Here is a 12262-nt window from a genome sequence, read left to right as displayed (position 1 = left end):
CCTCTCTCTCCTCTCTACACACACCTCAGCCTCTCTCTCTCCTCTCTACACACACCTCAGCCCCTCTCTCTCCTCTCTACACACACCTCAGCCCTCTCTCTCCTCTCTACACACACCTCAGCCCCTCTCTCTCCTCTCTACACACACCTCAGCCCCTCTCTCTCCTCTCTACACACACCTCAGCCCCTCTCTCAGCCTCTCTACACACACCTCAGCCCCTCTCTCTCCTCTCTACACACACCTCAGCCCCTCTCTCTCCTCTCTACACACTTCAGAAGAGGAAAGGAGAACAGTAAAGCCTACATCAGAGCAGGTTAAAGTAGAGCATAGTAGAGTCCTCATCAAGTACTCATCAATGATGCAAACTTTTGTTTCAAAGAATTCTTCTTCTTGTTGGCTTCTGCCTTGCTCCAAGGCAGCTTTGTAGACAGCTTCCTATTCTCCCACTACGTTGTTTCCTAGAAAGCATAGCTGCTATGTTTATCTGTGCGTGTGTGTGTGTATCTGTGTGTGTGTATCTGTGTGTGTGTGTGTGTGTGTGTGTACAGCGTCTCAGTCATGATGTGTTGTCTCTGCAGGGTCTGAAGTACTCCTTCCAGACCCCAGACCGGCTGTGCTTCGTCATGGAGTACGCTAATGGGGGAGAGGTGAGGAGGAACACCCCCCACGCTCCTCACCCCGCACGCTCCTCACCCCGCACGCTCCTCACCCCGCACGCTCCTCACCCCGCACGCTCCTCACCCCGCACGCTCCTCACCCCCACGCTCCTCACCCCGCACGCTCCTCACCCCCCACGCTCCTCACCCCGCACGCTCCTCACCCCGCACGCTCCTCACCCCGCACGCTCCTCACCCCCCACGCTCCTCACCCCGCACGCTCCTCACCCCGCACGCTCCTCACCCCCCCACGCTCCTCACCCCCACGCTCCTCACCCCCCCACGCTCCTCGCTCCTCACCCCCCACGCTCCTCACCCCCCACGCTCCTCACCCCCCACGCTCCTCACCCCCCACGCTCCTCATCAACACAGCCACAGAGGTTAAAGGTCAGTAGTCAGTAACTCTAACTCATCCTGACTCTCCCATGTCCTTTTCCTGCTTACTCCTCTCTCTCTCTCTCTCTCTCTCTCTCTCTCTCTCTCTCTCTCTCTCTCTCTCTCTCTCTCTCTCTCTCTCTCTCTCTCTCTCTCTCTCTCTCTCTCTCTCTCTCCCCTCTCTCTCTCTCTCCCCTCTCTCTCTCTCTCTCTCTCTCTCCCCCCCCCCCAGCTGTTCTTCCACCTGTCCCGGGACAGGGTGTTCTCAGAGGAGCGGGCTCGGTTCTACGGAGCAGAGATTGTGTCGGCGCTGGACTACCTCCACGCTGAGAGGAACGTGGTCTACAGAGATTTGAAGGTGGGGAACACACCTCCTCCTCTCCTCCTCTCCTCCCCTCTCCTCTCCTCCTCTCCGCCCCTCTCCTCCCCTCCCCTCCCCTCCCCTCCCCTCCCCTCTCCTCTCCTCCCTGCCCTCTCCTCTCCTCCTCTCCTCCTCTCTCCTCCCCTCTCCTCCCCTCTCCTCCCCTCTCCTCTCCTCCCTGCCCTCTCCTCTCCTCCTCTCTCCTCCCCTCTCCTCTCCTCTCCTCCCCTCTCCTCTCCTCTCCTCTCCTCCCCTCTCTTCCCCTCCCCTCCCCTCCCCTCCCCTCCCCTCCCCTCTCCTCTCCTCCCCTCTCCTCCCCTCTCCTCTCCTCTCCTCTCTCAGTCTGTAGGTTATAAATAGTGTTTCCAGAGCCGAGGCAGCAGCGTCCAGGGCCTTATTGATCAACCTGCCCCCCCCCTGCCTCCCCCCCTGCCCCTCCCCCTTCTCTCCCTCTGTTCCCCCTCCTTTCCTGATCTCTATGAGGAGGAGGGGGGTGGGGGAGGAGGAGGAGGGGGTGGTGGAGGAGGAGGGGGGTGGGGGTGGTCTGGGCATCTGTAGCCCTGTTCCCTCCAGCTGATGAAACTATACCAGCCAGGTCAGCATTGGACTCTCTCTCTCCCCCCCTCCCTCTCTCTCTCTCTCTCTCTCTCTCTCTCTCTCTCTCTCTCTCTCTCTCTCTCTCTCTCTCTCTCTCTCACTATCCATTTTTCTCTCTCTCTCTCTCTCTCTCTCTCTCTCTCTCTCTCTCTCTCTCTCTCTCTCTCTCTCTCTCTCTCTCTCTCTCTCTTCCCCCCCTCCCCCTGGGTTTATGAGGCGAGCTCCCAGCCTGCGGATGTTCTGCTGAGTGTGCCAGGGCAGCAGGGTAGGAGGATGTGCTGACATGGCCTGCCTGGAGGGCCGCGTGTGAACTCCAGCTGCCAGCACCCTGACACCAGGACCCTGACACCAGGACCCTGACACCAGGACCCTGACACCAGGACCCTGAAACCAGGACCCTGACACCAGGACCCTGACACCAGGAGACTGACACCAGGACCCTGACACCAGGACCCTGACACCAGGAGACTGACACCAGGACCCTGACACCAGGACCCTGACACCAGGACCCTGACACCAGGACCCTGAAACCAGGACCCTGACACCAGGACCCTGACACCAGGAGACTGACACCAGGACCCTGACACCAGACCCTGACACCAGGACCCTGACACCAGGAGACTGACACCAGGACCCTGACACCAGGACCCTGACACCAGGACCCTGACACCAGGACCCTGAAACCCAGGACCCTGACACCAGGACCCTGACACCAGGAGACTGACACCAGGACCCTGACACCAGGACCCTGACACCAGGACCCTGACACCAGGACCCTGACACCAGGACCCTGACACCAGCACCCTGACACCAGGACCCTGACACCAGGACCCTGATACCAGGACCCTGACACCAGCACCCTGACACCAGGACCCTGACACCAGGACCCTGACACCAGCACCCTGACACCAGGACCCTGACACCAGGACCCTGACACCAGCACCTGACACCAGGACCCTGACACCAGGACCCTGACACCAGCACCCTGACACCAGGACCCTGACACCAGGACCCTGACACCAGGACCCTGACACCAGGACCCTGACACCAGAGACTGACACCAGGACCCTGACACCAGGACCCTGACACCAGGACCCTGACACCAGGACCCTGAAACCAGGACCCTGACACCAGGACCCTGACACCAGGACCCTGACACCAGGACCCTGACACCAGGACCCTGACACCAGGACCCTGACACCAGGACCCTGACACCAGGACCCTGACACCAGGACCCTGACACCAGGACCCTGACACCAGGACCCTGACACCAGGACCCTGACACCAGGACCCTGACACCAGGACCCTGACACCAGGAGACTGACACCAGGACCCTGACACCAGGACCCTGACACCAGGACCCTGACACCAGGACCCTGACACCAGGACCCTGAAACCAGGACCCTGACACCAGGACCCTGACACCAGGAGACTGACACCAGGACCCTGACACCAGGACCTGACACCAGGACCCTGACACCAGGACCCTGACACCAGGACCCTGACACCAGCACCCTGACACCAGGACCCTGACACCAGGACCCTGACACCAGGACCCTGATACCAGGACCCTGACACCAGGACCCTGACACCAGCACCCTGACACCAGGACCCTGACACCAGGACCCTGACACCAGGACCCTGACACCAGGACCCTGATACCAGGACCCTGACACCAGGACCCTGACACCAGCACCCTGACACCAGGACCCTGACACCAGGACCCTGACACCAGGACCCTGACACCAGGAGACTGACACCAGCACCCTGACACCAGGACCCTGACACCAGGACCCTGACACCAGCACCCTGACACCAGGACCCTGACACCAGGACCCTGACACCAGGACCCTGACACCAGGACCCTGACACCAGGACCCTGACACCAGGACCCTGAAACCAGGACCCTGACACCAGGACCCTGACACCAGGAGACTGACACCAGGACCCTGACACCAGGACCCTGACACCAGGACCCTGACACCAGGAGACTGACACCAGGACCCTGACACCAGGACCCTGACACCAGGACCCCTGACACCAGGACCCTGAAACCAGGACCCTGACAACCAGGACCCTGACACCAGGACCCTGACACCAGGACCCTGACACCAGGACCCTGACACCAGGAGACTGACACCAGGACCCTGACACCAGGACCCTGACACCAGGACCCTGACACCAGGACCCTGACACCAGGACCCTGACACCAGCACCCTGACACCAGGACCCTGACACCAGGACCCTGACACCAGGACCCTGACACCAGGACCCTGATACCAGGACCCTGACACCAGGACCCTGACACCAGGACCCTGACACCAGGACCCTGACACCAGGACCCTGACACCAGGACCCTGACACCAGGACCCTGACACCAGCACCCTGACACCAGGACCCTGACACCAGGACCCTGACACCAGGACCCTGATACCAGCACCCTGACACCAGGACCCTGACACCAGGACCCTGAAACCAGGACCCTGACACCAGGACCCTGACACCAGGACCCTGACACCAGGACCCTGACACCAGGACCCTGACACCAGGAGACTGACACCAGGACCCTGACACCAGGAGACTGACACCAGGACCCTGACACCAGGACCCTGACACCAGGACCCTGACACCAGGAGACTGACACCAGGAGACTGACACCAGGAGACTGACACCAGGACCCTGACACCAGGACCCTGACACCAGGAGACTGACACCAGCACCCTGACACCAGGACCCTGACACCAGGACCCTGACACCAGGACCCTGACACCAGGAGACTGACACCAGCACCCTGACACCAGGACCCTGACACCAGGACCCTGACACCAGCACCCTGACACCAGGAGACTGACACCAGGACCCTGACACCAGGACCCTGACACCAGGAGACTGACACCAGGACCCTGACACCAGGACCCTGACACCAGGACCCTGACACCAGCACCCTGACACCAGGACCCTGACACCAGGAGACTGACACCAGGAGACTGACACCTGTCTCCTCCTCCTGACCTCCTGTCTCCTGACCTCTTGACCTCCTGTCTCCTGACCTCTTGACCTCCTGTCTCCTGACCTCTTGACCTCCTGTCTCCTGACCTCCTGTCTCCTGACCTCTTGACCTCCTGTCTCCTGACCTCTTTACCTCCTGTCTCCTGACCTCTTGACCTCCTGTCTCCTGACCTCCTGTCTCCTGACCTCTTGACCTCCTGTCTCCTGACCTCTTTACCTCCTGTCTCCTGACCTCTTGACCTCCTGTCTCCTGACCTCCTGTCTCCTGACCTCTTGTCTCCCTGTCCTTCGTCTCAGCTGGAGAACCTGATGCTGGACAAAGACGGACATGTGAAGATCACAGACTTCGGTCTGTGTAAGGAGGGCATCAAGGACGGAGCCACCATGAAGACCTTCTGTGGGACCCCCGAGTACCTGGCCCCCGAGGTGAGGTGTGCCCCTGAACAAGGCCCCCGAGGTGAGGTGTGCCCCTGAACAAAGCTGGGCTCCACGCTGCACTGACAACTATTGATAACTCATTAGATCATTTATTGGGGCTCATCGAGATATAGGAAACGTCTGGGTATTATGAGTTTACTTATCTATAGTAACAATGATAAAGATCAGGTCCAGGGAAAGATTTGAACCTGTAACCTCCTGATCTCCAGTCAAGTACTCTCACCCCTGAGCTATACCCATCCCCAAGTAGCTCAGGCTAATTCAAGAAGACAGGAAATCAGGACCAGAAGCAGGAAGTGTGCAGGTTGACTCAGGGGACCTGTAGCGCTCAGGGTCTTGTGACGACACACAATGAGTCATGGTGGCACTGGTGTCTCTGCTGGGGGCTGGGAGCTGAAGGGCTTGGTGCTGGGGGCTGGGGGATGGGGACTGGGAGCTGGGGGCTGGTGCTGGGGGCTGGGGGCTGGGAGCTGGGGGCTGGGGGCTGGGAGCTGGGGGCTGGGGGCTGGGAGCTGGGGGCTGGGAGCTGGGGGCTGGGGGCTGGGGGATGGGGGGGACAGCTATGTGGATGACTGGGCTCCTGCAGCTGCTGTTGGATGCCTGTGTAAGGTCCAGACCTGGGACCTGGAGTGAGTTGCGTGTTCAGGCCAGGCCTGGGGAGGGTCTGTTCTTAGGGACATGGTCTCTCTTGATAGCGTGCAGGTATGACATGTGTTTGAGTGGGCTGTAACCCGATAAGGCATTGTGTGTGTGAGCGTGTGTGTGTGTGTGTGTGTGAGCGTGTGTGTGTGAGCGTGTGTGTGTGTGTGTGTGTGTGTGTGTGTGTGTGTGTGTGTGTGTGAGCGTGTGTGTGTGTGAGCGTGTGTGTGTGTGAGCGTGTGTGTGTGTGCGTGTGTGTGTGTGTGCGTGTGTGTGTGTGCTCGCCCTCCAGACTCCTGTTGGAGGAATGCTTCTCTGGGAGAAGGAGAGAAGTGTTGACACAGTTGCCATCTCGTTGTTTTTAGCCTCTGTAAGGAATCTGCTGGAGGTCTGGCAGCCCTGAACAACAGGCCTACAGCTGCTGGGGGGACCAGGGGGGCTGGGGGGACCAGGGGTCTGTGGCCCCCCTGCTGCCCAGGAGGCCTGCTGTCACCAGGGCCTGGGTCCTCTGGTCCCCGGGTCCATAACTGGCACTGTGCCTCCATCATCCATGATAGCCCCCCCCCCCTCCCACTGGGTCTCCAGGAAGAGTTCCCCTCCCCTCTGTACAGTAACCATGGTCACCACAGTCAGCCTGAGACTGGCCAGTGTGGGAGTTATGTGGTGCTTATACAACACTCCTGCTGGAGCAGTTGTGGCCCGGGTGTGAGGAGGATCAGTAGGACATGGCAAGCAAGGCATCTATTCATATCAGAGGCTACAGCAGAAAGCTGTCTGGTCCAGTAAGGCATCACCTCCCTCCCTCCTTCCCTCCCTCCTTCCTTCCTTCCCTCCTTCCCTCCTTCCCTCTCTCCCTCTCTCTCTCTCTCTCTCTCTCTCTCTCTCTCTCTCTCTCTCTCTCTCTCTCTCTCTCTCTCTCTCTTTCTCTCTCTATCTGTCTCTGTGTCCTCTCTCTATCTCTCTCTATCTCTGTCTCTGTGTCCTCTCTCCCTCTCTCTCTCTATCCCTCTCTATCTCTGTCTCTGTGTCCTCTCTCTCTCTCTGTCTCTTTCTCTCTCCCTCTCTCTTTCTCTCCCTCTGTCTCTCCCTCTCTCTGTCTCTCTCTCTGTCTCTCTGTCTCTCTCCCTCTCTTTCTGTCTCTCTCTCCCTCTCTCTCTGTCTCTCCCCCCCTCTGTCTCTCCCTCCCCCTTCTCCCTCTCTCTCTGTGTGATTACTCCAGCTTCTGCAGCGGCGGAGGCATCAGGGGGCGTTACCGTGGCGACGGGGTCGTTGCCGAGCGTCTCCATGGAGAGCGAGGGCCAGGCAGTGTTACAGGTTGTTCCGCAGTAAACAATGACCTTGTTGTGTGTGCTGCACAGGAATGCTGTACCGTCTGGGAATATTCCACAGGGCGAGGGGGAGAGGGAGAGGGAGAGGGGGGGAGAGGGAGAGGGAGGGGGAGAGGGAGGGAGGGAGAGAGGGAGAGGGAGGGAGGCGGGAGGAGGAAAGGGAGACACCTTCTACCACCAGGGTTGACATGAGCAGGGCAGGACAATTAATAATTGTTTGCACAATTTACACTTTGAAATGAGTCAATTGTTTTAATAGCATATGGCAGGAGCAGGGTTTACTGTGTCTGGTGTAGTGAACTCATGATAGTAAAGAGTGGTTGAGTGTTTGAAATGAGATGAACTCTGTTTCTCAGTGAAGCGTGGCTTGTTTGTTTAATGATGTTTGCTTGAGGAGAGGAAAGATAAATATGGCTCTGAGATAGGAAACAGGATCATGATGTCTGGAGAGACCAGACACAGCATTCTACCTCAGCCCCCTCCCCTCTCCTGACCCCTCTCCTCCTGCCCTCCCCCCCCTCTCCTGCCCCCTCTCCTCCTGCCCTCCCTCCCCTCTCCTGCCCCCTATCCTCCTGCCCTCCCCTCTCCTGACCCCTCTCCTCCTGCCCTCCCTCCCCTCTCCTGCCCCCTATCCTCCTGCCCTCCCCTCTCCTGACCCCTCTCCTCCTGCCCTCCCTCCCCTCTCCTGCCCCCTATCCTCCTGCCCTCCCCTCTCCTGCCCCCTCTCCTCCTGCCCTCCCTCCCCTCTCCTGCCCCCTATCCTCCTGCCCTCCCCTCTCCTGACCCCTCTCCTCCTGCCCTCCCTCCCCTCTCCTGCCCCCTATCCTCCTGCCCTCCCCTCTCCTGCCCCCTCTCCTCCTGCCCTCCCTCCCCTCTCCTGCCCCCTATCCTCCTGCCCTCCCCTCTCCTGACCCCTCTCCTCCTGCCCTCCCTCCCCTCTCCTGCCCCCTATCCTCCTGCCCTCCCCTCTCCTGACCCCTCTCCTCCTGCCCTCCCTCCCCTCTCCTGCCCCCTATCCTCCTGCCCTCCCCTCTCCTGCCCCCTCTCCTCCTGCCCTCCCTCCCCTCTCCTGCCCCCTATCCTCCTGCCCTCCCCTCTCCTGACCCCTCTCCTCCTGCCCTCCCTCCCCTCTCCTGCCCCCTATCCTCCCTCCCTCCCCTCCACTGCTCCCTCTCCTCCTGCCCTCCCTCCCTTCTCCTGACCCTCTCCTCCCCCCTCCCCTCTCCTGACCCCTCACCTCTGTCCTTTATAGCAATGCAGCCGCTTGGACAGGTCATGCAGGCTGGGAGGGGTTGAGGGAGGGAGGGAGGTAAGGAGAGGTCGGGAGGGTGGGCAGGAGGGAGGGAGGCCCTCAGTCCTGGTTCCATGAGTGAGGGATGAGCCTGGCTCCTGTGGGCCTGGCAGCTCCACAGCTGTGTGTGCTACATGTATGGGGCAGCTGCAGGCCCAGCTGTCGCTTGGTGTGAATCACACGACAGCAGCGCTGGAAATAGAGACGACCCAGTAATCCTAGCACCGCCAGCGCTTCACGTTACCCTGCCTCCTCCTCTACGCTGCACACTCACCGTAGCACCAGGCATGGTGCCGCCACACACACACACTCTCTGACACACACACTCTGACACACACACACTCTGACATACACACTTAGAGACACACACTCTGACACACACACACTCTGACATACACACTTAGAGACACACACTCTGACACACACACACTCTGACATACACACTTAGAGACACACACTCTGATACACACACACACTCTGACACACACACACACACACTCCGACTCACACACACCAGTTTTGTTCCTTTTACGGGCACGTCTTGTGTCTACATCAGTTGGGTCTGGGCACGACCAGGTCCTCTCAGTGTGCCCACAGTGAGCTGTACCTGTCCTGCTATTCCTGGCCCTGTCACTGTCACCTCAGATCACCCTGCCTGTTTTTAAGAACATGCTGTACTGCTTGCCTAGACTTTGCCGATAACGTCCTCCTGGCAAGGCAACTACATTTCCCAAGAGGCAATTTACCAACTCTCTTTAGAGCAACCTGTTGAATATCAGGAGACATGCAGTCAGCAGAAAGCTGATGGCAGCCTCGTCGATTCTAAACCCACAGCAGTGGTTTGGTGCTGGTGTGAATGTCTGACTGTCATGCTGTGTGTGTGTGTGTGTGTGTGTGTGTGTGTGTGTGTGTGTGTGTGTGTGTGTGTGTGTGTGTGTGTGTGTGTGTGTGTGTGTGTGTGTGTGTGTGTGTGTGTGTGTGTGTGTGTGTGTGTGTGTGTGTGTGTGTGCGTGCGTGCGTGTGTGGGGTCACTACTGGGTCTGTGCTCTACAGTGCTGACCACCCCAGCCTTCCCTTCGTCCAGTGCGTGCGCAGTGCAGACCTCTGGTGATTAAATATGCAGGGCTCTGAGGGAAACACTATCCCTAACCCTAATGTGAGACGTGAGTCGGTGTAGACTGAAGCTGCCAGGAAAGCCCAGACCGGGGGGTGGGGGGGAGGCCTTGCACCGTGTCCTAACTGGATGCCACAATCAGTTTGATTACCTTGTTTTCTAAACTAAGCTAGTGGCGCCGCGTTTGGGCCGAACTGTTTGTCGGACGCCCTGTTTCTATTTATTCGCTCGCGTTGAAATCTCCGTAGCACACGGTCTCAAAGGAAGGGTGACGTGACGGAAGCGATCCTGACGGCTTCAGGGAGGACAGAGGGCGTCCCATGTGACGCCACAGTCACCTGACGGCTTCAGGGAGGACAGAGGGCGTCCCATGTGACGCCACAGTCACCTGACGGCTTCAGGGAGGACAGAGGGCGTCCCATGTGACGCCACAGTCACCTGACGGCTTCAGGGAGGACAGAGGGCATCCCATGTGACGCCACAGTCAGATGCTCGCCACACGCCCCCCTGGAGAGTCCTGCTCCTCCCTGCCTTCATTCCGTTCTGTCCTCTCAGGACTCACGTCCCTAACGTCCGTCCTGAGGGGAAGGAGAGACGAGGTAACCTGTCCCCTCCTCAGGTGCTGGAGGACAACGACTACGGCCGGGCGGTGGACTGGTGGGGCCTGGGCGTGGTCATGTATGAGATGATGTGCGGCCGGCTGCCCTTCTACAACCAGGACCACAAGAAGCTGTTTGAGTTGATCCTCATGGAGGAGATCCGCTTCCCGAGCACCCTGCGGGCACAGGGCCGCTGCCTGCTGTCTGGCCTGTTGAGGAAGGACCCCTCACAGAGGTACACATCATCTCAACACAACAACTCAACACAACACCTCAACACAACACAGCACCTCAACACAGCACCTCACCACAACACCTCAACACCTTAACACAACTCCTCAACACAACACCTCAACACAACACCTCAACACCTCAACACAACACCTTAACACAACACCTCAACACAGCACCTCAACACCTCAACACAACACCTCAACACAACACCTCAACACAGCACCTCAACACCTCAACACAACACCTCAACACAGCACCTCAACACAACACCTCAACACAGCATCTCAACACAGCACCACAACACCTCAACACAGCACAGCACCTCAACACCCCAGCACAGCACCTCAACACAGCACAGCACCCCAGCACAACACCTCAACACAACACCTCAACACAGCACCACAACACCTCAACACAGCACCTGAACACAGCACAGCACCTCAACACAACACCTCAACACAGCACCCCAACACAGCACATCAACACCTCAACACAGCACCTTAACACAACACCTCAACACAACACAGCACCTCAACACAGCACCTCAACACCTCAACACAGCACCTCAACACAGCACCTCAACACAGCACCTCAACACCTCAACACAACACCTGAACACAGCACCCCAACACAGCACCTCAACACCTCAACACAGCACCTTAACACAACACCTCAACACAACACAGCACCTCAACACAGCACCCCAACACAGCACCTCAACACAGCACAACACCTCAACACAACACCTCAAAACAGCACCACAACACCTCTCAACACAGCACCTCAACACAGCACAGCACCTCAACACCCCAGCACTGCACCTCAACACCGCACAGCAACACAGAGGTACACACCCTCTCCACAACAACTCAGCACCCCAACATAGCACCTCGGTTTGGGTCTTTCATAATTTCCTGAGGGCAGTTTGGCTGCAGCTTACAAGCATATAAAACACAACTAAAGTAAATTAATTTAATTATCTTCCTTCTTAAACATCCACCTAAAATTGTATGGTTTGGGTCTCGTTTTCTTGCAGGTTAGGTGGTGGGCCGGACGATGCTAAGGAGATCATGCAGCACAGCTTCTTTGCTGGGATTGAATGGCAGGATGTGTATGAGAAGAAGGTAATGTCCTGTTCATGTCCCCTGTCTTCACTCAGCTGCTTCCAGCTCTGAGTGGAAACTCCCTCTGTCAGCTGGAAGCTGTTCAGAGCACTACCTGGAGACCTGCTCTCTTTTAATGTGGCCAAAACTGCAGGGTGTGATTGACAGCCCAGATGTGCCAATAAGCTCCTGTCCTTCCCTGCTCCACAGCTGGTCCCGCCTTTCAAGCCACAGGTTACCTCGGAAACAGACACTCGGTATTTCGACGAGGAGTTCACAGCACAGACGATCACCATCACACCACCTGGACAAGGTACACACACACACACACGTACTGGAGTCGTACTGAACCAAACACACACACAGACTTCCACACACCGCATTCTCACAAACGCTCCACCCTTCTCCATTACTGGGCCTGCACACCGTGGCGTGTGGTTGTGATAATCAGAGTGTAGCTATTCACCATGTGATTATGATCAAGGCTAAGTACTGGATCCTCTTTCATTGACCTGTGT

The 12262-nt window shown here is 58.3% G+C and overlaps 1 protein-coding gene across 1 annotated transcript in view; it reads left to right on the top strand.

Moving 5' to 3' along the window:
• akt1 (v-akt murine thymoma viral oncogene homolog 1) overlaps positions 1-12262 on the top strand; it is a 33096-nt gene that overhangs the window by 19020 nt on the left and 1814 nt on the right. The window contains exons 6-11 of the mRNA XM_062469585.1: positions 516-647; positions 1264-1389; positions 5296-5424; positions 10428-10642; positions 11678-11765; positions 11955-12057. Of these exons, the coding sequence (XP_062325569.1) occupies positions 516-647; positions 1264-1389; positions 5296-5424; positions 10428-10642; positions 11678-11765; positions 11955-12057 (793 nt within the window). The remainder of the gene's footprint in view (positions 1-515; positions 648-1263; positions 1390-5295; positions 5425-10427; positions 10643-11677; positions 11766-11954; positions 12058-12262) is intronic.

Source organism: Osmerus eperlanus, chromosome 9 (assembly GCF_963692335.1).
Source record: "Osmerus eperlanus chromosome 9, fOsmEpe2.1, whole genome shotgun sequence".
In the NCBI taxonomy this organism is placed as follows: Eukaryota; Metazoa; Chordata; class Actinopteri; order Osmeriformes; family Osmeridae; genus Osmerus; species Osmerus eperlanus.
Note: the sequence above shows the minus strand (reverse complement) of the source record. Positions and strands in the feature narration are given on the sequence as shown.